The sequence below is a fragment of the Hirundo rustica genome, chromosome 9 (genome assembly GCF_015227805.2).
Source record: "Hirundo rustica isolate bHirRus1 chromosome 9, bHirRus1.pri.v3, whole genome shotgun sequence".
NCBI lineage: Eukaryota > Metazoa > Chordata > Aves > Passeriformes > Hirundinidae > Hirundo > Hirundo rustica.
The window spans coordinates 7585705-7612210 of NC_053458.1; the positions used below are offsets into that span (position 1 = coordinate 7585705).

Genomic DNA, 26506 nt, shown 5'->3' on the forward strand with positions numbered 1-26506 from the left:
ACATTTGGATTTGCTATCCACAAAGAAATGGGATAATGCTAGCAAAGAAAGGTTTTGATTGTCCATCTCTGCAATCATCCAGACTGGATGACTCTGTTGAAAAAATGACTCAGTCAAAATCTTCAGGAGCAGGGAAGTATCTGCAGCACAGAGGGACTCAAGTTTTTTTTAAAGAATGGTTAAAAGTATGGTTTTAAAGAATGTTTTTAAAGAATGTTTCTCCTGGTTTAGGCACAGGAGAAATAGCATGAGGTAAGCTGTGCAGGGGCAGGTGAGGCTGGAGTTTGAGTGCTTCTCATCATAGTTCAAGTGGCCCTGTAATGCACCACGGGTACTTCTGTGACTGCAGCAGATACCAGCCTGTCATACAGCAAAGGGCTCCTCGCCACAGTGGGGGCTCTCCCTGCACTGGCATCCCTTGATTTAATGAAATTCTGGTCCTCTGGATGAGAACCTGTGGAGATACCATGAAATTTAGGAAAGAAGGTGTCAGAGGATGATCTACCACCATGAGAACAGGAGCCACTTGTCTGAGCTGTCTCCTTCACAGCTCCAATAGCAACAGGCAGTGGTGTGAGCTATCACAAAGGTACCTTCTTTAGATGCTTTTCTTCCACCCACCCACCAACAGTTTGTGAGCACAGCCATGAGACAGAGACCTTTAGCCTTTCTCCCGTGAGTACCTGGGTATCGCTTACTTAGTGGGCACGGAGCTAATTGAAGGGTGCTTAATGCCATCAAGCATTGGGATGTATTTATATTTTTAACTACATGTAAGTGATTATCAACATTATAAATAATTACAGTCTGCCTCCCAGCCCCTCTGCTCCAGCCCACCCTGCTAATTGCAGCGCTTAGATCTCAACGAGCTCATTATGTTTTGTCGATATTCAGCTCTTTGGCTGGCTCACTTCGGAGGGACCGGGGGGACGCACATGGGAGCTAAAGATTGGAAATGCCAAGCTCCCGGGGATTTGAGTTAGCGATCATCGCTGCTTCATCTCTATGCACAATTTATTCAGCACTCCACCTTCCCTAATAAATTATAGATCCCTCAAAGGGAAGCTCTGCCAAGAGATTGGCAATTGCCTTGCTCGTGGGGGAGCCCGTTCTGTGAGGTATTGAGCGTCCCTGACATCTGGTCTTGGCAGGACTGGATCCCTCCTGCCCTTCCCCTCCGCCCGTCTCTTCCGCCCCTTTTGGGAAGCATTAACCTTTTCACTGTGATGTATGCGAAAGGGCGACAGTCAGCAGTGGCAGCTCCTAATGGATTCTGTTTGTCTGGTTGTTTGTTTGTCTGAACTGCCTGCAATGCTGTCCAGACCTCTTGGAAAAGCAAGCCCAGAGCGCAACCAATGTTTTAATTAGCAGCAAAAGGTGGAGAGGGCTTTTAAAGAAGAGCAGTGTTTGAATTCAGAAGTTAAGAGCAGATGAATGTGGGACAGGGGACTTGGGATTCCATCAGGCTGAAGACAGTGGTGTCCTTAAAAAGGAGCTGAATTTTCAATCTCAGGGCAGAGTGGTGAATGGTGAGCTGGTTAGAGTGGTCTTTGGGGGCTTGTGGGCTACAGAGAGGTGATTTTGTGCCCCTTCACTCTTCTTCCTGGAAATGCAAAAGGAGCAGAGAGGCTTGTTGTAAATGCCTTATTAAGGACTGAGAAAAAACCTGGTGGAGAGTGCTCCTACAGAGCAAGATCTGAGCCTAAGGAACTGAGATGCAGGGCAACCTTTTGCTGACTCCTCCATCCTCAAAAAGGTTCAGCTCTCCTTTCCCCTGGCCTCATAGCTGTTTTCCCTAATTCTGTCTTAAGATGTAGATGCCACTTCATCTCCAGGAGATATTTTTTCTAGTGCTTCACTACTCTTATCACTAGAAAGCTTCCCCCAAGTCTAATCTTAATCTATTTTATTGTAAATTAAGGCTATTGCGTCTTGTCCCATCACCAGCAGATGCTGAAAAGTTCATCCTGTTCTACAGCAGCCTTTACTTATTTGCACATTCTCTATCACTATTCCATGGCCCAAAGTCCAGAAATCTTTCCAGCTTTTCTTCCCTGGACTTTCTGTACTGATCAGTCTTTTTTCACACCCTTGAAGTATCCACACAATGAGGCTGAAATTAAAGCAACCTCAGGAGCTTTGTGGCCCTACAGCAGGCAAATGCTGCTCCCCACAAGAGCCTGGGATGCAGCTGGGAACTTGTCAAAGCAGCTTTGCAGTGACCAGAGGTGCTGCTCACTGAAGAGACAGCCCCAGCCCTCTGCATTAGGGCCAGAGCTGCAGCAAACATCCTTTGGCATCCGTGGGTGGACATTCCCCAGTGATGACATGTGAACACCAGAGCCAGGAGAGGCTCAGAGAGGGAGGAGCTCTCTCCAGGTCTCACAGAGGTTGATGCTGCTGTGTCACCGGAGCTGGGGATCAGTGAGACTCCTCCAGGATGGTACTGGAACTTGTGAACAGAGGCAAACAGCGCTCCCAGAATTATTTCCTGTTAGTAATGTGGAAATAGAGATAGGCAGCACAAGCAGAGAGTGAGACTGTGCCAACAGCAAAATAGGAGAGGTTTAATAGGAGAAGAGTCACATAAAATAATTTGACCAGAGGCTGCTGATTGAATTACAGCCACGAGCATGTTGCTATGAAGCCCCTTTTCACCAAGGATGGCAGTGGCTGTAAAGCTGGCCCAACAGTCAATGCTCAATTCCCTCACAAAGACTTCCTCTGTGATGCCCCTTTTAAAATTCAAGGGCCACTCCTACGCTGACTGTACAGTAAGACACTGCCAGCTGTTCCAGGAAAGCTGGTTGTTGTGACAATGACAGGAGATGGTGGATCTGAAGTTTGGCAATGGCTTGTTCCCATCAGAGAAACACGGGGAAGAGACAGGCAGTGGAGAAGGGGAGAGCTGCAGACCTTTCCAGCATCTTTTTGTGGACACAGCCCTGCTGCTGCAAGCAGCCCTTCCCCAGGGGACATGATGTAGGAAAACAACCCAGCTTGAGTGAGAAACTGTTTGAGAAAGGACTTTGTGACAGCAGTCAGAGGAGTGTTATTTGTGGCAGGGACTATATATAACTATATTTGTGTGTGTGTAGATTAAATATATATATATATGTGTGTGTGTATGCAGAGTGCCTTATCACTGCATTCCAGCTTGAATGTAAAACACAAAGGAAATATCAAAGGATTTAGAAAAAGCTAAATTTATCTGGGAGTGGGAATTAGCAAAGAGGCAATTAATTTAGGAGTGGGTGAGATTATAGCAATATTTTACTTCTTCCCTACAAAGACAAAAATATCATTAGTTGCTCTACCTACCAGTAATAGCTCTAATCCTCCTCTTACCTTCCAGCACCACCTCTCTGGAGTGACCACCTGTGCTGAGGTGCGTCCAGCTGATGTGGCAGAGCTCTGCCCAGCTCATGTGCATCCCTGCTTTGGGGAGGAAGCCCCCCTCGTGCAGATAACCTAGGTGTGGGATGAACCCTTCAGTCTGAGGGAGCAGCGAAGGCAGAAATGAGGTCCTGGCACTCATGGCCTGATGGCCCTTCCTTCCAGCATTACTTCATTTAGCTCTGCTTGTCCTCTCACCCTTTAGTGCCGCTCACTCCAAACACCCAACGAGCCCTTCAGCACTGAGCCATCCCTGGCTCTGGAGCGTCTCTGCCAGCCCAGCCCAGCCCAGCCCAGCCCGGTCCTTGCAGAGGGGACAGGAGCCCTATTTTTGCTTGGGCCAGGCACAGCTCCCACTGCAAAGCCAGTCCCTGGATCTTCTTTGTGCTCCGGCAGCCCTGGAGACACTCCGCTGCCAGCAGAGCTCTGGGCTGCCTGCAGCCTGCCCAACAGTGCCTTATGCTGAATCAATACTTGCAGATACTGGAGATAACTCAGGGAGAGAAATACATTAATGTAGACAAGGAAACAAAGATAATGATATTTTTTTTTCTTCCCCCCCCCCCCCTTTTTTTTTTTCTTCTTCCTTCCCTTCTCCCTTAGAATAAAATTTTTGTTTCTACTCCCCCCCATCCTCATCTCTATCATCTGCACTTAGCAGAGCTCCAGACTCTTGAATTATTTCACGGTTTTCAATAAAGCATTAAATCTTTTTTTAAAAAACTGCTTGTTTTAATTGAAAAAATTTCAATCAATCAATTCACCCCTTCTCTACCCTCTTGCCTTCCTCCCCTCCCCCAAACAGACCCATTTGCAGTAAATAATCTGTAGCCAGACTTTCTGCTCTAAAGAAATAAATAATTCTGAATTTGCTGAATCCCGCCTGATCTCCCAGCTTTAAATCACTGCACTTTGTACTGAGCTCAGCTGAAATGCTGAACACACTGAAGCATGACTATTACTTGGAGACTGCAAGTGTTTTTAAAGGCACAGCCTCCGAGGCCATGGGCCTTTTTCCTCTCAGGACAGATTGAGAGAGGAGCTAAGCCAATTCCTGAGGATAAGTGGTCCCTTCCCTGCATTTGGCCCACTACAAATGCAGATAGTGCCTTGTTTTAACAAAGACTGGCTGAAAGCAGGATAAATCCAATGTGTCTCTGAGCAAGCTCTTAAGAGGTATCTTGAGTTAGACCATCTCACAGCCACCAGGCTCAGTCCTTTTTCAGCTGGGTGACCTCAGGTAGGTTTCAGGAGGTCGTCTACATCTGCTCAGACACTGGAGAGCCGACACCCCTGCTCCCATGTGCAAATAGTTCCACTTGGACACAGCAGAGCCTGTGGTAACCCAGAGAGGGAAGGAAGGTCCCCTAAAATCCCAGCGAATCCTGCAATCCCTGCCAGCATTCTTCAATTCTCTTTATCTTTACTCAAAAGTTTTAAACCCAGGCTTTTGTCACAAGGGAACACTCGAGTTTCTTAGTTCCTCCTGTTTCTTTGTCAATCTCATTTCTTAATTTCTTCTTTTTAGGATTGCTCTTGTCAAAGCTATTGACTATGCCCTGTCTGACAATGGAAGCTGCATCCGAAGAGGGAAAATGCAGCACACAACAGATTACAGATGCCTGGTTGTGATTTATACAACTCATGAGCTTCCAGCAATTTAGAGATGAGAAACGGTTTATCCACACTTTGGTGTGTCGAAACACTCTTTCTTCCATTTATCTTGAAACTGATTTTGTTTGGGTGGTAGTAAATGTTATGCCCAAAGCTGTGGGTGGAATGTCTAATGGGAACTTCCAGACCTGGAAGAACAGGGATCATCATGTTTCTGAGCTGAGATGTGAGGGACTAAGAGGATCCCCAAAGAGTTCAGCTTATTGTTTTCCAGCGTATTTTGGGGGGTTTAATTACAATTGGAAAGTATTGTACTGTTCTTGCACTTCCAGCCAAGCTGAAAACAACTATTAAGGCTTTGTTTTTCATGCTGTTTTTCCCCCATGCATTTGAGAACATTCATCAGTGATAGAAGAATGTTGTGAATGCTGGATTTTTCACTTGGAAATTTCTTTCCCTGTCCTCATCCTTTCTCAGTACATCAGAGAGAATCAGCTCTGTAATTTTCATTGACTGTGTAAAGAGCTGAGGTCAGCTAATCCACAAGGGCTCCTTCGCAGAGCTGGCAAGTAACCAGAATTAAACAATAGCAAAGATCAGAAACGTTAAAATCACAAAAGAGACTCATCCTATGTTTTCCTGCTACTCTTATTAAAGGTCCATCAGACATTAATGTGAGACCAGTAAATCCAGACCCAAATTAATATTGGGACAGTTTGATAGAAGCTGTTACAATCAGGTTTTACATGCATGATTTTAACAGTATACCCATTTACGAAGCAATGCTGATGCAACATTTTAATGAATTAAAATGTACTTATGCTGAAGTTCATTCTTTCAGGGCCTTTTTCTTTTTCAGCTGTGAGCTTGACTCTGACCTCTGTTCCTCAGAAAGCCTCATCAGGAATTAACAATGCCAAGATATTTAATAAACCATTTTCTTTGGTCACTTTATAGCTTAGGCCAGATTACCACTTACAGGAGGGACCATTTCCATCTCCCACTGGTGTAAAATGAGAAAAATGTCACTTGCATGGAACAATGTGAAGATGACATGAGGACAGTGGAGCAGCAGTCAGAGGTGTCCCTGTAAAACCATGCTCACAGCTCTAGGAAAAGCACTTGGATTCAGAGGTAAAATGGGCTGTGGCCCCGTGGCACTCCCAGTGTTACTTTGGTGGTGTCTGAGACATCTCAGCCCTCGCTGTTTCTGTGCTTTCTTGAATTTCCTGTACCTGTTTGTGTGTCTGCAATCTTGTGTAGAGTCAGATGCTCCCTTCTCATGGCCACACGAGTGGCAGCCACCCTGCAGCTCAGTGTCACGGGCAGGTTTCCAGCAGCAGCAGCAGCATGTGTCCAGTTGGGCACCTCCTTCACAGGAGCCCAGTCTCACGAGCTGCAGGGTTGGGGCACACTGGTGCTCCCCCGCACTCTGCTGCCCCTTGATGCGGCACCGTGGCAGGGCCAGGAGCCCTTGGCTCTGTCCAGCCACGGGCTCCTGTGCAGCACCTCCACCTTGTCTGTTCCCCGTGTCCAGGTGTTGGCTGGGCTCTGCCTGTTTCAGCTCAGTTCGTGAGGACAAAGGCGATGGCTGATATTGAAATGAGTTCATGGGAAACACAGCGTGGTCCTTGAGCACAGTCCCTCTGGCAGAGATAAAACAGTGCTCTCCAAGATACCTGTTCTCCAATCTCCTCTTTCAGAGCAGGAGAGAAAATTACAGGCCCCTGATTACTCAGGGAGAAGAGCGCACAACTCCCATCTTGGTAATTTCTTCCACCACAATCAAGCACTTCAGGAAAAGGGCCTGAAAGCCTGAAATAGTCGGTCAGGGATCTTTCTGCCTGGTTCCTTCCCTGACAGCACACGAGGAATAAAAATGAAGGCTCGTCATTGCTGTTACCTTTTGCTTCCAAAAGCGACTGTCCCATTTGGGATCAGGAGCTGTTGGGAATGAAAATGCTCTCCATGGGGAAAGTCCCTTCGCTATTTCCAGGCTGGCAGTTCAGGGCATTTATAGATTTTAATGCTGGATGATCTGGCTGCATTTCTTGAGTTTGACCTGCTGAGTACCATGAGAGGGTCCCCAGTAATTCCCACATTGAGCTTGGTTCTTACCCTGGAGCTATGGAAAACCCAATCTCCTCCCCACATTCCTGTTTTAGAAGCTTCCTCCTTCGATAAAGATTTTGAAATATGTAACCAGCTGTGCTAGGCATTGGGAACATTTTTTTCCTTGGAAAGAGTCCCAGGGAAGGATGCATCCATCAGCACCCAGACTTGCACCATGTTAAATGCGGTGAAAATCCTTGGAATAGCCCCTCTCCCCTCCTTCCTTCACCACCAGGTCTCTATTTTGCCCCAGTCACACTTTCCATGGAGGGGGCCCCTCATGAGATGAGATACGGGCAGCATCTGTCTATTAGAGAGCAGTGCCAGCACTGTGAAACAAAATCAGTAAGTAACTGGTGAAAACAGCTCTGCTAAAATAGAGGACTAGCTCTGATCAGGCTTGGCATGATATAACATGGAGGTTTAAAGCCCTGTAATGCCATTTTCCATTAGAGCTCTTGTTCGAGTCAGGAAGGGGTTTGATCCATTGATGGAAGCTGTTATAAACGGACGAGAAAACCTCATCCATATTTCTCTTGAGATTGTATGAAGCTGACAGTATGCTCGCTGACCACAGTCATCTGGGACTCTCCCAAACAAAATAACCCTCTTTTCATAAATAACAGGATCATTGTTGTGGTGGGCTGAGATTTGCTGTAAAATTCAGTTGTGTCAAACAAAGAGCTTCTTCTGGTTTTTAATTTGAGCTATTAAAAAGATTCATCTTTCTCTTTGTTCTCATTTTCCTTATCCTCTTTCTCCCTTTTTTTTTTTTTTTTTTTTTTTTCTTCTTCCTCTGTCTGTCTTCAGGATAACTTAAAGCTGTTTGTCTGAAACAAAAGACTTGTGTGGGTCTGGTCAGTGGTGCCTCTGGACTGAATGGTCACATTTCAAATCCTACTTAGGACTAAACTTGGATGAATTCCATAAGCTAATAACCCAGCGCAGTGTTTCAAATTGATGGAGGTGCCGTCCTCTAGATGAGACATAAAACCAGAGATCCAATCTGCTTGGCAGAGACCCCACAGGACTTATCAAAGATGAGTGGGGGCTGCTAACTGTTTTGCCCTTGTCAAATCCTTACCACCATCACGGTTTCTCTTCCTGTTCCAAAGCAATGACACTGGACCTTATGAAAATGAGATGGTGAATTTGAAGGAGCCATCCTTTTTTCTAATTATTTAAAGCAGTTTGCAGTGTCTGGCAGACTGAGGAAAGAGAGATAATCCACTCACTTGAAAGTGGAATGACCCTGAATTTCAAAAAGCAAAACAAAAGCGAGCGAATGGTGCCACCATGCTCTGCAGCAGTGACATTATTAAAGGATCAGCGAGCTATTAAAGCAGCAACATTTAGTACCTCCCCTAATGACTTGTACTGCTAACTGGTTACCAAATTGAGATTTTTATTGCCTCCATGCACAGACAGAACAAGGCTCTGTCTGCGCTTCCAGAGGCTCGAGCTTAAGCAGACTGTTCACAATAGGCTCAATGAATCGTGTCAGCTGAAAACTCGTAATGGCTTGTGAGAGTCCCCCACTCCTCTGTCCTCCTTTCTTAGCAGGGCCGGAAGCTTTGGGTTGTGGGGCATGGTAGGGATCATAAACATACGGGATTTTGCAGAGCCCAGCACAATTCTTGAACCTCCTAACATCTGTGAAATTTGGCAGAGTTGTGCATAAACAGACTGTCCTGAAATCTCCCCAGATCTGCTGACGCCATTCACACAGTGAATGCTGTGAGAAGGGCATTTGCAGGAGGGACACTGGTTTCCACTTCCAGGTAGAAATATGGAGCACGGAAGAATGATTCTGTGGAGGAGAAAGAGAAATGAGAGGGAGCTAGAGACATGAGTGAAGGTGAAGACACGCCCAGCTGTTTCCATCGTGACTCTCCCAAATACATTTTATCTTGTATGAGCTGAGCTCTCATGATGGGAATAGCTGGGAAATGGCCTTCTGTCAAGTGCAGTTGAGGCTAGGACGGGAGCTCCTGTGGGCTCACAGCATGTGTGATTGCAGAAAGGAAGCTGGTTAAAAACCACCCAACCAACCAAACCACTCAGCAGGGGTGGGTTTGGGATGCAGTAGCTGTTATTTACATGCTCAGGATACACTGTAAGCCAAAGTGGAGTTTGAGCCTTCCGTGCACCAGAGATAAATGCAAATGTTATTGCTTTAATTTGTTTTCCTCTACTGGTTCTGCACACACGTACTGCCAGCGCTTGCTGAGGGAGTCACGCCAGCTCGTGCCCAGGCTGGACAGCCACAGGGAGAGACCAATGCTGCTGCTCCTGGTTTTATGTATCAGGTGCCTGATTTCCATGACAGAAACTGCTCATCCCTTGCGGAAGTGACAGGTAGAGCAGAGGGGGCAGGATGGCTGGAGAGACTTGTATTAGAACATGCACATTTTTTATCCCATGCTGGTTTGAGTCTCTTTTCATCATTGCTGACTGCAAGTTATTCCCATTTTGTGACTTTTCAGCGGACGCATGTGGCACTGCAATTACAGTTTCTTCACGCTCTCCATCTGTCTGTGTGTCCATGCTCTAAAAAATGCCCTTACCCTCCTTAGCAATATTAGCAGACAGGTCTCTACGTGGGTTGCAAAATATGTTCAGAACTGCAGGAAAAATGGGGTGAAGTGGCCTGAGAGACCCTTTTATGTTTCCTTACCCAAACTTCATGCAGTTACGCCTAAACCAGTTACACCTAAACCATTCATGTCTGCTGTAGGTTTGACCTGTTGTTGAAAACCTCTGGTCTGGAGATTTCCCAACGTGCTAAGGTAGGTCATTCCAGTGGTTAGCTGTCCTAAGCTTCAGAAAACTGTTCCTAAGATCTGAGCTCAGCAGGGGAACTGGATTCCAACAGGTCAGGGTTAAGGAAGAGTTGTAAGGCCAAGCTTGTGGAGCCACTTCCCTGGCTGCACCCACTGCCATCCAAGGGCTCCCTGCCCCAGGACAGCGGGTCAGGTGCTTCCCCGCGTGCAAACAAAAGAGACAAAGAAAAGGGCAGCAGGGACACTTCTGGCAGAGCAGCTTTCTGAGATTGCCACTGACAAAATGTCCTAGAGACTTTGCTGAGTCCAATTACCACTTTATGTCTTTAAAGTGACGAATAAATGAAAGAAACAAGATCAAGCCATGCTAGTCTTCTCAATCCCTTAAGTGTCTGACAGCCCTTTCCCCTTCTTCCTCACTTCCTCAGACTACTCTGAACTCCTAACCTTTGCCACCGCTTTGAGTCCACATCCACAGCAACCAAACTACCCCCAGCCATCTCCAAATTCTAGAAACAATCACAAAATGCTTTCAGAGCAACACTTCCCTCCCTCAAATGGCTAAACTTCAGGCTGTCTCCAACGTTCTGAGCCTTCCTGCATGCAGGGCTGGTCCCGGCCAGCAGTGATGGAAGGCTCTGCGAGGGGAGCTCGCTGGACACTGCCACAGCCGGGGAACAGACGCTGCTGATCCACACAGACAGTGCTGGTCCACACAGCTGCCTCTCCCTGCCCATGCAGACAACAGCCAGGAGCACCAGCTGCTGCAGCTCTGCCCTGCTGCTGGCCAGGAGAACGGAGGTGCCCACAGCACAAGCGGTATTAGAATCACAGGGAGCGTGTCAGGACAGACCCTGAGGAGGGACAGACCCACAGAACCATCCCCAGGCACAGCAGTGGGAGCTGGAAAAGCAGAGCAAGATCGTTGGAGAGAAAAGCAGTGTCAGGAGTCATCCTCAGCTGCTAGACCTGAGTGCAGCACTAGCAGAGCTGGATCTCTGCAGAAGTAAAGACTGTCACGTCGGTTTGACCTTCCTTATAAATAAATAAATAAACGATAAAGAGATCTCACAGCGATGCATGAACCTGATGTCTCATGCTCACTTGTTCTGATGTGTCTAATGTAAGTGGGCGGGTAATAAAAGCTTCATTTAGAAGCCAGTGTTTTCAACGGCGCTGCTGGAAGCCCCTGGGATGCTGCACTTCTGGAATTTTCCTCTAATGGAAACATCAGCAGATAACTGTTGATAAGGCAGAACATGCACACATGCACACAGAACAACCCAGCAATGGTTTATCTTCCTGAACTGATGGATGCAAAGGTCTCTGCAGACTCCCCAGGTTCTGTACCCCTCTCAGCAGCCCTGCTGGAATGCTCCTCCTGGAGCACCATGTGGTTATTGCAGCCTGCATAGGCACCAGTTCAAAACAGGCAGATAAAGGAGCCTTCAGCTCTCACAGCAGAGCTGTGGATCATGGAGTCCACTGGATATCTCCCAGCTGGATATCACCCTGTAGATGATAAAGAGATGCTGCTCTGTAACAGGCAAACTTAATGGTGACCTTTTACGTGAGCAGCAGATTCACCCCATGGACATGTTGTCTGGGATATTGTTTTCCAATGCAATCCACAGGTTATTTAAGTTCTTTGTAAGCAGCTGACTCTTCAGGAAGGTCTGGTTCCTGTGCCCCTGAGGTCTCCGTGGCAGCTTTGATGTGCAGCACCTGCCTAATGCTGGGTTTAGGGGTCAGCTGAAGGAGAAATCATGGCTAGTGAGGAGAGAAGACACACCAGAGTTACTGCTGAACTTGTTAAGGTAACCTACTGTCCTTCCAGGTCAGTGCTAAAATCACCATTTCAGGTCCTGAGTACGACGCAGGGAAAGAGCAGTGAATTCTCCCACGACACTCTGGGGGTCAGAACTAAAGGTGTGGAGGGCTACAGCATTAATCCCAACCTCCAGTACACTGGTCCATGGCAGGTTCACACCACGGCACAGCTGACCTTGTATCCTGGATACAGAAACACTGCCTGGATCCACGCATTTCAAGGTAATTATTTTCCTTGAATGTGGAAATTGGAGGGCCCCTTTTGTCTAGTGTATTATTTCATGAGAATCACAGGGATCTGCAGCCAGGCATGGGGGAAAGGGAGATTCTTTCCTCCTGTCTGTGTTTTTATGCAGCATCTGCCTGAGAAAACAAGAAGCAAACAAGATGACCCCCACCTTATCTGCCTGCATAAGTAATTTTGACCTGAAGCCTGAGCTCTGTGGGATGGTTGATGTAAAACTTGCTCGTGCATTAAATAGCAATAACTTACCTTTAGACTCTGCATTGTTATTATTATTTTATTAATCATTATTAATTATCATTATTAATTATTTCTAATGGTTTAAAAAAAATGCTCCTTGATTAAAAAACCTCACAGATATGAAGCTTGGAAGAAATGTGGCCAGGACATTCTTGGATTACTACAGGCTGAACTCCTTGGTGGAGGGACCACGAGCACCTACTCCTAAAACTCGGTAGGTCAGAAAGCAATTTCTCTTGCTTTAGCTGGGCTGCTTTTTTAATGCTTTTCATGACTAAACTTCCGTGCTACTGCATTATGGCTTTAATAATAAGTGCTAGTCCAACTGTGCTTATTTTATTGAAATTCCATTTGGAAATAAAGCATTTATGATCGGGAAAGATACCTGGTTTATGTCTGAAAAAATATTCAGAGGATTTTGGAGATATCGATATCTTTCCTGAATTCTGTCTGCTGTACACCAATCTCACACCAGTATCTTTAATGGACTTACCCTTCATTTATCTCCTGAGAGCGAATCAGACCCGCTTTTATTTCGCAAAGTTTTAATTCTGGAAATGAAAACTTTTTCAGCGCTCCAGGGAGTTACTGGCAAGCCTGTGCTGAGGCAGAGTTCTCCAGCTCCCCTTGGAGCTGCTGCAGTGCTGGCAGGCAATGGCAGGTTCCTCCTGCCAGCCCAGCTGGACACTTTCCCTGGGGATCCCCTCTCGCTCTGTGCCCTTGCTCCTGTTTCACAACCAGCTCAGTGGGTGTTAGTCCAAAAGGAAGTGGGGTGTGAAGTCAGGCACTGGTGAGCAAGGCACAAAGGCATGAAATGCCCAAGCTTGGGTCCCTGCAGCACTGATGGTTCTTCTCTGGTGCTGGCCAACTGCGTCCTTTCAGTGTCCCTTAGCTTGTGTGAGGAGCAGGAGAGATACCACCAAACTGCTTATGGAGAACCAGCATCCCTTGAGCTGGAAAAGCTGTGTAGCAACATGAAGAGAGGAGCAGAGCAGCAACAAGACCGCCTGTTTCATGGGAAGCATCATATTCAGTATTTGCCTCTGTTCTGAGAAAACAGCAAATTGCCTCCAAACTAAAAAATTTCAGTTAAATGCATTTGGATCAATAGGAGTGTTTCATTTGGGTTTCAACTCTTAACAGCACAACAAAATATAGTTTATATTTTGCAATGGAAAAAGCAATTCCAAATTGGCAAGGGAGGCAGTTGAGCCTTGAGATTTACCCGTTCCTTCTACCCACCTTTTTCCTCCCTTAAAAGAGCAGCTGTGGGAACGTTCCTTGTTGGCGACGGAACACTTTCCCACTGAAGATTTTCTAGTGATGTGTAAGATGGATGTTACAAATATCAGCCCAGACCAGAGAGCAAATGCTGGAGTTCCTCCTGCAGCCTTTAAAAATCCCCTCATTGCAGTCATTCTGGCAGTTCCTTATATATGTGGTCAGAGCCAGGCTGCCTGTGTTAGGCCTGGTTTGAGCCCATCTCCCTTTTCTGTTTGTGATCTTGACACCACACTTTAGTCTGGCTCAAGGAGGATTGTCAGCACTGCCGTTCTGAATGCTCTTATCTGTAGAGACCTGCAGGGTTAGCAGAGAAAAAGCATCCAGCATCTTCCTCTCCTCCGGAAATTGAATGTATCATTTCTCTCAGACTCCCAGGGGCCACAGCCTCCACGGCTAAAAACCCACAACTATTACTGAACCTAATTACCACCTGACAGCAAAGTGCTTTTCCATAGCATCATTCAGTTACCTCATCAAAAGGAATGTTTTTTTGCTTTCTTCATTTTAAATTAAAGAACCACTGACAGTGGTAACTGAAGCATTTTAATCTCATCAAATATCCATGTCCATCTCTATAGAGACAGCCACGCCAGCAGGGAAAGATACACATCTCTAATCAGGTTGCACAGAGCAAATTTTTCTTGTTCCCCCACCAGAGCTAAATGCGGTGAGGGATCTTTTGTTTGGAGGGTGCTACCTCACAGTAAAATCCTAAATACGGTCAATGTTCAGCCCTAAGCCAATAGATGTTTAAGGAATAGATTTTTAAAGATTCATGTTGTTAATTTCCTGATGGATTTCAAATACCGGCTTTTCCCTGTAAGTAGATAAATGCCTTCTATTTGTATCCTGGGCTTTGTCACCTGACATTTGATCAGAGACTTTATATCTATATATACACCTAAAATGTACATCGATGAAATGAAATTGTTCTTCGAGGCTGCTGTGTTAACTGCAATCCTCTCCAAAAGGAATTCTTGCAAACTGCTGGGAAACAGAAGGGAGATGGCTGTGGCTTTAAATACGCCTTGGCTAGGCAGTGGCACTAGGAAAGGACTGGAATATGTAAAATGATACTAAATATCTGTGTAATCAGGAGTAATTATATGGCACGGTTATTAGTGGAAACAGGACATGTTGTGCCCACAGTTTATGAAAATATATTAAAACATTACTGTATTTCACATAGTCATTGAAAGAAAGCTGCAGAGTTAATAAACGTGTAAGGGACAACTAATTGCCTGCTTTGTCCCAGACTGGGACATGCAAAACAATTTCTGTTTGAGGGAATTAGTGCAGCCAAAATGTGTTAGAATGACAGGCCTAGAAATAGCAACAACCTGCAACACTTCCAGAACGCGTCTGACCATAAGGAAGGAAACGTTTATGTTGGAATCACCATGTTTTGGAGAAGGAAATTAAGGCAAAAAAAGGAGAGGTGGACCTGGAGGTCAGAAATAGGGCTGGTACCTAAATTCAGGCACCTTTACAAGAGCTTTGTCCATGCAGTCATGCATGGACAGACAACAGCCATCCTACAGCATAGGCAATGCAGGAAGTTCAGTGGGAATGGAATCAGGATCATCTGGAGTAAGAGGCAACAACTGATGCAACAGCTCTGGTTACAGGACAAGACTGAGGCTGGAGATGGGGCACACTCTGCTGCCAAAAATGCAGCTTACTTCAAGGGTCAAGAGAAATAACTGTACCTGTATTCTGTGTATAATGTAATTATGTGCCCATAAGTGAATCCAACTTGTTGGCTGGACCTGTGGTTAAATTCCACTTGTCCTTGCCTATGGGAGCTCAAATGCCAACTGTAGATCAACAAAACACAGAATCACAGATTGGTCTGGGTTGGAAGGGGCTTGAAAGATCATCCAGTTCCATCCCCTAGACGGTGAACCTTCCACTAGACCAGCCCCATTCAACTTGGCCTTGAACACTTCCAGGGCCGGGGAATCCACAGCTTTCCTGGGCTACCTCTTCCAGTGATGGAGCTGAGCCCAGCTCATCCAGCTCTTCCCAGAACCCTTCAGCCCCTTCCCTCTGGCTGAGCTTCCTCCAGCATCCCCCCAGTTCCCCTCGGAGTGAGCCCAGTGACCACAGAGCTTCCCACAGCCTGTGAAGGAAGGTCAGGTTTCAAGCAGAAACCCCAGTGTGTCCTGCTGTCCTCACGGCAGGGAGACCCTGTGATCCCAAACAAGCACCCAGTTCACAAAGATAATGTCTGCTGTTATCAGCATTCTAAGAAATTATTTTTCTGAAGGTGATGTGTCTGCAGCAAGGTAGGAAAGCATCAATGACTCAGATGCGGAAGGCCAGAAGGTTAGAATATTTTGCTCTGTGAGCTAATGAATTAAAAGCCTTGCTGAAAGTGCTGGATGCTCTTTGGAGTGACAAGCCAGCAGGCCCATGAATTCCTAGCAGGGCAAGAGAGAGCTCTGTGCTGCCTGCAGAAGCTGCTGGAGAAGAGAGCACTGCCACTTGGCTGTGCTTTAGAGAGGCTCAGAGAGCCTGTGCTGGACACCAAGACAGCTCTCTGAGGGTGGGTTAAGTGGGCACAGAGCAGGAGAGAGCAGTGCAGAAAGGGGCTGTTGGACAGCAGTGAAGGTTCATGCCCTTCCTCTCCTCTTGCTCCTTTTCTAAGCTGTTCAGTGACCAGAGAGTTCCACTCCCAGTGCACTCACTGGAAACCATTTGAGTGGAGCTCCCTTTGATGCTGCCAGTGGCACAGGGAGCTCTTCCTCCTACTGAGTCTCTGTCCTGTTCTCACCTCTTTCTACTTGTGCCAGAGGAAAGGTGAAGATTTCTCGGGCTGAAAGTGTGAAATGTCCTCCTCTGAAAGAAGGTTGGTAAAAGGTGAAAAATTTGTAAGAGATGAAGAGACAGGAGAGTACAGCTGTTACAGGGAATGACTAAGGTGGAAAAACAGAATTTTTGGTCAAAAATTCACAAATGCCAGTCAGCTTGCACTGCCTGAAGCTCATCCCTTTGCCCTTATCAGCATTTCTCTGTTCTTTCATTCTGGCTCCCTGGCTGCAACAAAGCCCTGCTCCAGCACAGCATCAGCAGAGGAGATCTTCCCTCTTTAGACCACTGACTTTTTTCTCTGAGAGCCACCAGGTTCATGTTAGTCATATTCTGGACACATTGAATTTCAAATTCTAGATGTCCTGAGTGTTTAAACAGCTCTGGCAGAGGTTAGGGAAGATGGGCTTTGAACAGAGACAGTGCGGGTATCCTGAAAAATCCCACCTGGGCCTTGCTGGTGGAACATCCTGCAGCTCATGTCTGCCCCATATTTTCCTGCAGGTAAAACCCAGGTGCTCTGCTCACAGAAGTGTTGCAAAAGAAATTCCCTCCTATGTGGGAATCTTACAGTTGCTGCACTGATACACATGAGAGAAAAGCCCAGGAGAAGATGAATAATTCTAAGAGCGGAGATTTGATGGCATGTGGCAAATAATGCCTGGGGCCACACACTGAATGAAAAAAGGACAGAACAAAATATTGACTGGCCCTTCATTAATTGCCGTCTGTCCATCGTGCCCTGAATGAAGCAGCAGCCTTGTTGAAGAAAAAGTAGGCTGTGATGAGGTAATTAAAGACCCCATCAGAAGGCATATCTGCCAGGAGGTTGAATTAAAATTGCTCTGACAGCCTTTATTCTGGCAATTCCTCCTTTTGCTGCTTGACTTTGCAGCTGTAATGATGATGTATGAGAGCACAGCTGCATCTCCAACAGGCTGGATCTGCCCACGGGACCGTCCCACCATCCTCAGAAGCCACGGGCACTGTCTTCTGCACCACACGGGGTGGGGATGGGGAAAGCCTTTGTGTGTGGGCACAGGCTGACCAAAGGTAGCTCCTTCTGCCTGGACAACTCATTTTGAGCCCCATCCCAACACTGAGCAGCTGTGCCCAGAGGCTGTGTGTGTGTGTGTGTGTGGGCTGACAGGCTCTGGTACCATCCCAGGGATGTGCTGCTCTCTGGCATGTGCTGAGTGCGGGTCCTTCTGCCCCGCTGGGTCTGGAATGTTCTCCCCAGTTCACCTCTACCTGTGGTTCAGAGAAACTCCTCTCTACACTTTCAAGCTCAGGATTTTTGAGGTTTCACCTGAATCTGGTTGTGCTTTCCTTGACCTGGCCATGACTGATGTGAGAGCTGGGAGTGAAGCCACCTCCCTGCTTTACTCCCAAAAGGCTGTTTCCATCCCCAGCTCACTTGTCCCAAACTTAAATTATTGTCTTGTTGTCTTTTCTCCCACCATTCTCAGTGGCTAAGAGGAGAACAGAGTATAATAAACAGAAAAAAAACATTCTAGACCAAATGTGAAAGATCAGCAAAACCTCTTACAGTTTGTAGAGGAGGGAGGAAATGGAATGAGGGCAGCAAAATAGAAAAGAGTCAAACATCTTTGATTTGATTTCCAAATCTGTAAATTGTATTAGAAATGGGAGCACTACTAAACTTTAAAGGCAAATTATATGTTTTACCTGAAAAACTAATTTGGGGGGGTTCCCCCATTCTTTTTTAGTAATTATAATCTGACAGCTCATTCCCACACACATCTGCAGGTTTTGTGCAACTCTTGATGCTTGTAGCTGTCACTAAAGAACACCTTCCAGGTGTTTTGAACAGTGACATTTGCATGGGTTCAGTGAAAAGGATTCATTTACAGAGTTTAGAGATGAGCAGTGCTTGGCCAGCTCCCAGCAGAAGCTTCACCAAAATTCCTCATTACAACAATTAGCTTCTCAAACACTTGGGAACGAGGCTGCCAGCTGCAGGGATTTTATCCTGGATTTAAGCACGTGCACACTAGAGCACATGCAAATACATGTCCAGCTTGGTCCTGCTCTTGGAGACAACCTGAACAGAGGGAGTGTAAAAATACTTCAGGATGGGGAGCTGGTGTGCCTGATGGGGGGCCCAGTAGGCAAAAATAATCTGCATTATTGTATGAAGTAGACTGGGTTCACTTTAACGATCCCTTTCCAAATGAAGAAATGAAGGTACTGTCAGCTGTTTTAATTTAATTTACTCCACCTTAATTTACTTTTTGGAAATGAGCTAAATGAATAAATTGAATTATGGCTACTTTAACTCTGAAGGAGCATATCACATAAGAGCTTGCTGTGGTTTCACTAATCAGCTTTGCATTTAAGCCCTAAATGTATTTAGATTAGCTCTCACAGGCATCCTCACATAGGTATGCCTGCAGGTACCCACCTACTTTCCTTTTCCTTCCCTGGTCTTGTTGCTCTGAAGAAGCCAGGGCTCAATAAGCAGATTTACAGCATTTGTGTTACTTCATGAATCACCCTGGCCTGGGATTTTCCTGCTCTGAAAGCAGAGCCAGGGACCTGTGTGAAGGGTGGGTTGACATGGATAATGTCTGATGCACACAGCATGTTAATCCCAGTATCATGCTGGTAAGTTGAACGAGCTCAAGAGACTGCCATTTTCTGCTACATCTCATCAGGTGAGGGCAATCCATTATTGTCCTGCTGCTCCTTAGGAAATGGGAGGACAGGAGCCAAGACAAAACCCATTCCTAGGCTCTCTGCAGCTGCCAGCTCCAGCATCAGCAAAGGTCCACAAGGGTGGCTGTGTGTGAGCCACGTGAGCTGCTTGTAATTATGGCTCCTTTTCTTATGTGATAGTGTGGCTCCAGCTATAAACTAATTATTCCTGCCTCTGGGCACTGTCTCCTGGATAAAGCAGATGTGTCTTGCTGCACTGACCTGGGGAGGGAGGCCAGGAACTGAGGGATGGATGGCAAGCAGCAGGATCCCTTCTGCGGTGGAGGGAGAGACATATGGACAGCCTCTAACATCTGCCTTCTCTACAAAGCAGGATGGGCCAGCACTCAGGAGGGCACAGCCATAGGATATGGACCTGATGAGATCTCCAGGTAGTGCTGGGATTCTCCACACACCACTTTAGTGGGGTTTGTATGGCCCAGAAGTCACAGTGTGCTGTAATGGACGGGTGGGCACCCGACAAACATGACTACCTGCTCACTTACTGGAAACAGGTGCTGGTGACTGCTTGGAAAAAAAAGAAAAATCAAGCCTGTGGTAATGGCTGAGGATTTCTGACCTTTGCTCTAACATTTCAAATTTGTTTTTATTGCTTCTAATTGGCCCTGCTTTGGAGCATGCACATTATCTAACTGTCAGGGCACTGGCTGTCATTATCTGCTGGGTCATTTGGTTTGTGTTCTTTACGATTGAAACTTGTCAGGCATTCCCAGAAAATACTGTGCTCCCCTTGCAAGTGTCAAACATGGTGCTGCTTAATTGTGCATCCCTGAGAGTGAAGCACTGGGACTGATCAGGCATTGATTGTTTAGCTGTGATGGATGCAATGGAAACGTGTCTCCTCTGTATGGAGGGGAAAGTGTAAAAATTAGATCAGCAGCAACACGACAGCAGCCAGACTTCTTAGTTTCAGGGATCAGAGGTTACCCATTTTCCAGACTTGATGACTCATTTTTGATGCCACTCACATGGCTTAGAAAACTTTATTTTTACCTCCCTTTGCAACTTAAACACCAATTCTCTTCTATTTTGACTTTCCTTAATACACGAGCCACAAAGTCACTAGTTCAAATGTTCCCCACCTCACCTTGCTTCATGAGATGGAAACAAAAGTCAAGAAATGTGCGTGTGAAAGAGCTCAAAATGTCACAGCAGCACAAATGTGCCTCCACTGCTGGCTCTGTAAACCTCAACTCATCCAAAACATCAGCCCAGTTTGAAAGTCTGCTTCCTTAAAATTCATTTCAAGGCTTTTAGGATTTGCTAGCAATTATAAATCCAGATACAGTAATTTTGGATGTGAACTTGTACACTACATTCAGAGCAGGTGTGTACAGGGCTTGTCCTCCTGTGGATGGGCTGGGAGAGCTACAGGCAGCAATAGCAACATCCCCAGTTTTGCAGAGTAAAAAGTTTTGCTGGGAACACCAGGATGTTAGACCTCAATGTGAATTATGCATCTGCTGTATTTAGATAGAAGCAATTTTCCTGTTGAAATCAGAGGTTGGCATTTTTTTTCCCATGGGGTTCTGTAACTCAAAATTGTGTTGAGATCAAGCATGTAGCAGAGGCTTTTTTAGCTGCAAAGGTGAATGTATTCAGATTATTCAAGTGGTGATTTCTTGGATGTACAATTAGTTGAGTGAGAGATGTGGTATAAATTTGGTATTGTAATTGCTATGCCTCTGAGATTTCAATTTGCAAAACAGTTTGCATGGCTGCAAGATTAACTGTTGTCTGTGCGATGAACATGTAGCAGAGCTGTGGTTTGATTGTGACTGTCAACTGGCTGGATGTCCAAAAAAAGCACTTTGTCACAAGTACCTGATGTGAACAGAGTGGTTGATTGTCACGATGCTTCCGTTCAGTGGATGGCTGAAAAAGGCCAGTATCTAAAAACCTCGCATCTAAGTGCTGTTGGCATGACAGGATTTCCTTTTCCTGTGTTAACCAAATCGGGAACAAGGAAGTTTAAGACCCATTTTTATCCTCTTTGCATATTTTGCATTATGTTGATTCCTTCACTTGCATAGAGGAGCACGGGAATGACACTCAGCAGTGCTGCTCCAGTGACTGGGCTGCAGAGAAATGGGGGTCTGCATGGAAGCCCGGGCAGGAGCTGAGCCCTGCCTGCCCATCCGGTGCTGGCTGTGCCCTGGGAGTGGGCAGGAAGGCTGTCAGCAGCGACATGGGCAGTGCTGATGCAGCCCCAGGGCAAGGGATGGGCTGGCTGGCTTTCTGATGCTTTTCATGAGTCTCTGGTTCACAGCTCCTGCTGGGTTTGGGTCTCCAGTGTTGTCTAGGAACATGTCAATGTAATTATCCACAGAACCAGAGAAACTGCTTGTTCTCACTTCACTGTGCCTTTCAGGTCTCCCTCCCAGGGTCCCAATTTATTTATTTTTGTTTCAATGTTTATCTCTTCAAAATACCACTATGCCTTAGGTTGGTGATTGAACTGTAGAGAAGCAGTAAATGCTGAACTGGTGGCAGCTGTGGCAGTGGGGAGGAGGGGAGGGCAGGTGGATGTAAAGTCCTCTAAGCCCTGGGCCCCATCAGCAACAACATTATTACAATTTTTGAAAAATGTATATTAAAACATATCTCTGCAAATAAAAACAGAGGCACTGAAAACACACACACACTTGTGTGGTGAGGAAGGCAGGCTTCTCTGTGTCACTACAGAGAGGCCCAGTTCCTTGGGGTGACTCAGGGTGCAGGGATCAAGAAACTGGGGTTTCATCAGCTCTTTTCCGTTCTTCCCAGGTGTGCTGTGTGACCTTTGGTAGGTCACTTCACTTCTGACGTGTGACACAGATGTGTGACAGACAGCTCCCCTCCCTCCCAGTGTCCGAGTCTCAGTAGGGTTTGGTACAGCAGCAGCACCAGCCTGCCCAGGGCCAGCAGCTGCCCTGGGGAATACAAATAACTGACCTTAGAGGGAGCAGACAGAGCTCAAAGAGCATACCAGGCACAAGGAGAGGGCCTTCTCATTTGTGTCCTGCCACAGCAGGGAAAATGAACAAAATTGGCAAGGCATGGCTGAAGGGGCCAAAAGCTGCCTGAGGAGCACCCTGAAGGGTCACTGGAGCCCCTTGCTGGTGGGAGCAACACTGACAGCACAGTTTGATTACCTTCCTCGAGATGGGAATGGATAGTTGTCTGTACAAAGGAGGAGCTGTCTGAAGGTGTATCTGCAGGGGATGGTGATGCTGATGGCTGCTCAGAGATGGTGCTGCTCTGGGGTGAATGTGGAGGGACCCCACTCTCCACTGGAATTCCTCAGGCAGGCTTATAGGGCAGCCAAAGATGGTTCCTCTGGCTCATGGTCCCAGTGTTTGTCTCAGAGACAGCTTTTCAGTCCCAGAGAGAGCCACCAGTGCTGGCAGGGGCTGTGAAGTGAAGGTCCCTGCTCTGGGGTAGCCTGGCTGAGCCTCCCTGAATGAGGGATGGTGCTGCAGGACCCACACCCTCTGCAATTCAGTCTCTCATCAAGTGAAGCCTTTGGACACAACAGCCTGAGTTGTGACCCTTTTTCCCCAGGCCTGGCTCTGTCCAGACAGACAGAGGGCTGAGGCTTCTGGTCACTTGTGCCCATTTTGCTGTGACCAGTGTGTCAGGATCTGGAGGGAGGAGCAGCAGGGAGAGTGGTGGGCTGTGAGGTGGAGGGCAAGTGAATAGAACAGAAATGTTACAGAATTAACTGATAATAGAGATTTACTTTTCCTTAAAGTAGCAAAAATTCATCATGCACACTGTAAACACACACACAGAGGAGTGTTTTGTCTGGGAAACAAGTAGTGAGGCTTATTCAGGTCCTTATCAGGAACTGAAGTGTTACAAAGCAAGTCTTTCCCCCAGATAAGCTGTGGGAAGCTGGGGAGCTGGTTCTGTGGTGCTGGGTTGTGAAAAGCTCAGTTCTTAGCCTGTGAACTCCTGGGGCATCACTGCAAAAAGTACTCTGTATTTATCACAACCTTGCTCCTTTGGAGACCAGCTATAAAACTCCCACAGCTCTGCTGGGGCTGCAGCCTGAAAGGGGCACTGGAAACTCCAAACTACACTGGCAACTGAAATTTGGCATGTGTTAGATAATTGGAGTTAGATAACTGGAGTTATGGGCACAGGGAAAGAGCAGTGTCACATCTTTGTGGGTCCTTTGAAGGCACTGGTCTGGATGCTAGAAGCGCTGGCATCATGTGCTGGGTGTTCCCTGGCCACAGTCAGAGTCTGTCCCCAAAGACTGACCCAGCTGTGAACACCCCTGGCAGTGGGGGCAATCCAGCTGGGAGCAGATGCGTGAACCCAGACATCCTGTGAATGGTACGTGCCCCAGAAGGAAATATTCACAGTGAGAGGACGGCTGTTCATGAGCAGAAATGAAGGGAAACATTTCAGATGTATGGGAACCTTGGTAGGAGGAAACCATGGGAAGTGCTCCACCCAAAGAGAAGTAATGGGACCCTTCTCTTGGAGAGCTCAGAGCTAGCACAAAGCCCTTGAAGCCTCCTGGAAGGACTAACCCTGCTCTGGCCAGAGAGAGCTGGGACTAGCTGGTCTTTAACCACCTCTAATTTGTCTTGAGCTGCCAAAACCTTCCTTACAGACGCACTTCACTGCGAGATTTCACACACGGCTTCTGCTCAGAGCGCACCTCGCGCACCATTACCTGCTGCTGCAACACCGCAGTGTCTGACAACACCTGTCCTCTCTCTCTCTTCCTTTGGCAGGAAGGACAACGTGCCAAACTATAAATGCACTGCCCAGCGGGGCCCTGGGAACAGCCATGCTGGGGGCAAACCCGAGAAGAGGAGCCAGGCGCATCTGAAGGACCCAGCTCTCTCCACACGCTGAGGAGAGGAGAGGAGAGGAGAGGAGAGGAGAGGAGAGGAGAGGAGAGGAGAGGAGAGGAGAGGAGAGGAGAGGAGAGGAGAGGAGAGGAGAGGAGAGGAGAGGAGAGGAGAGGAGAGGAGAGGAGAGGAGAGGAGAGGAGAGGAGAGCTGTAGGGCAAAGCAGAGGAACACGTCGCAGTCAGGAATCGATGATGTTTCTCTTTTTTTTTTTTCCCAGACAAGTATTTCTAAGATAACAAATAGTCCAAGGAGCAAAGAGGGAGAGGGAAATTAGCTAGAAATTTTACTATTGATTTTTTTTTTTTTAATTTATAGATGGTGAATCAATTTCAGGGCTTTTTTTTTTTTTTTTTTTTTTTTTTTCCTATCTGTGGGAAAAGAAAAAAAGAGTGAACTGATAGATTTGCAGAAATCATTTGCAGTGGCTGAAAAGCTATTTGTTAAAATGAGAAAGCCTCTCCTTCCTCCCCCAGACCCCTTCTCTCTCTTTAAAGGGGTAATCCACACAATGAGCTAACGAGGGAGTCCCGGCTCCTCTACTGCACCATGTGATGTCTCCCCTTTTAGTGTCAGGCTCAGAAGCCCTTAGCCTACTGCATGTGCTAGTCCTGTTAGCTTGCATTAAGAGAGCCTGATAAATAGCTTCTGGGAGCCAGGCAGGTGCTCCTCAGTGTGCAGTTTATCATCCACTGCATGGCTGGGTTTTTGCTCTTCTATCAGACCATTTGAGGAGAGGGGTCATGTGAGAAATGGGACTGTCAGGCTGCAAGCATGAAACTTGCTGCAAGACCTGTCCAAAAGGCAGGGACAGTGGTCCTCCATCAAAAACTGTTTGGGGTCTAGAAAGACCAGACTTGCCAACAGACTGAGGCAGTGTGAGTGAGGAGTTCTGCTGAAAGAGGTGAACAAACAGAAACCCCAAGTAAAACCTCAGCACCTCCCCATTACATGGACAGCATGCAAAATCTCTGCTCAAAGCACTGTCACTAGGCAGTCTTGTCTCCTGCAATGTGTGGCTCCCTGAAACATCTGACCTTGATTCTCAAACTGGAGACAAAAAGAGGGTGACCCAGAGTGCAGTCTGAATGTCTCCCAGGGGATGGAAAGGGAGAATATACTCAGAAGTGCTTCCTCTTAACCCATCAGAAGCCTTGGGAAGCAGCTTCTCTTCAGTCTTCTGCCAGGAGCTGGGCTGGAATGGTGGCTTGAGGGAGAGAAGGTGCCAAGACCCAGTAGGAAAGAGAGGGAAAAGATGAATGAGACTGAGGGTGAGAAAGATGAGTGAAACATGACTGAAAAAGCTCCTGTTGGTGTGGGGTGGCCCTGAAGAAATATGAACCCCAGACACTGGTCCTTAGTAAAAGAAATCTGTTGGTTGTCCCTCTCCTCTTTCCCAGGACAGGAATGCCATGATCCAGGAACAGAGTCAGGCTGAGCTGGGTCCCACATGCCAGTGGACCTCCTGGGAGCCACTGGCACATGGTTTCCATCCAGTTTGTATTACTGCAGCCAGAAAGAGTGAGCAGATATGAGTAAGGACAAAAGCTTGGCTCTGCATGCTTCTGAAGAAGGACAAGCTACTCAGGATCTGCCAAAACTTGAGCTGAATGCATCTGTGCATTAGCCATCCATTAGCTGGGCTTTCCTTCGTTGCTCTCTGACAAGGGGAACTTGCTTGAAAGCAAGAAGGAGGTATCCAACTAGAAGGAAAATGATTTAAGACACTGAGCAAACCTGTTGCCATCAGTATTTCAAGGTGAGAGGGTTAAACTGTGTACATTTTTTGGGAAAATAAAATGCCTTCATATGATGAATTCCAAGCCATCCAAAAGGCACAGTGCTGGCTCTGTGTCTCCAAAAGCAGAGTAATGAATAGCAGTGACAGTGTGATAATTAAAATGACCTCTTGGAGATATGGATTAGAAGGTAAGCAGAGGGGGGATAAGTTCTCCTTTGAATTAATCTAGTCCTAATTTATGACTATCATTGGGTTTTATAGGGTTTTAGCGGAAGAGTTTCAAGTTCTTTCCCATGTTCATTGCAAAAACATTTGCATAATTCCTCATTATTTATTTTTGGATGTTTCTATATATACATACATACATACATACATATATATATAATGAGAGAGTTTCAATATTTGCTTAGCCGCTAAAAAGCCTACTCTAGAAATATGAATAAAGTGATAAAAGCAGCTGTGGAATGAGTGTGTTGTTTCATTTCAATTTCTTCCTCCTCTCAGGCTCCCAGATCACTTCCAAACCAAGACGGCTGGATTCTGGGAAGCCCTGGTGCTGCCCTGCTATCGGCTGTCAGAGGTTTCCTCTGTCACACTTGTACAAGTCAGTCTTCTAAGTTTAGATTTAATAACTGGATTTTCCTGAAAATCACTGTCTCCACGTCTGACTTGTCTTGTGCACATGTATCTGCCCCACAGCCTGAAATCTGTAGGTCTTAGGACAGACCTAAAGTAGATTGCTCATCTCTGCCAGAGATGCTGCCTTTCTGCTGAGATATCCCAACCTTTCAGTGGCACAGACAGCACAGATTGGAGACAGTTACCCATATGGGGAATGATGACATCCCATTTGTCAAGTCCC

At 46.6% G+C, this 26506-nt stretch overlaps 1 protein-coding gene across 3 annotated transcripts in view; it reads left to right on the forward strand.

Moving 5' to 3' along the window:
• The window catches only part of LOC120756363 (BEN domain-containing protein 5-like), an 887649-nt gene extending 863722 nt beyond the window's left edge, over positions 1 to 23927 (forward strand). For all 3 annotated transcript variants that reach the window (XM_040072626.2, XM_040072624.2, XM_040072625.2), the window contains exons 12-13: positions 12337 to 12433; positions 23784 to 23927. In XM_040072626.2, the coding sequence (XP_039928560.1) occupies positions 12337 to 12433; positions 23784 to 23907 (221 nt within the window). In that variant the 3' untranslated portion in view covers positions 23908 to 23927. The remainder of the gene's footprint in view (positions 1 to 12336; positions 12434 to 23783) is intronic.
• Positions 23928 to 26506: the final 2579 nt, after the last annotated feature.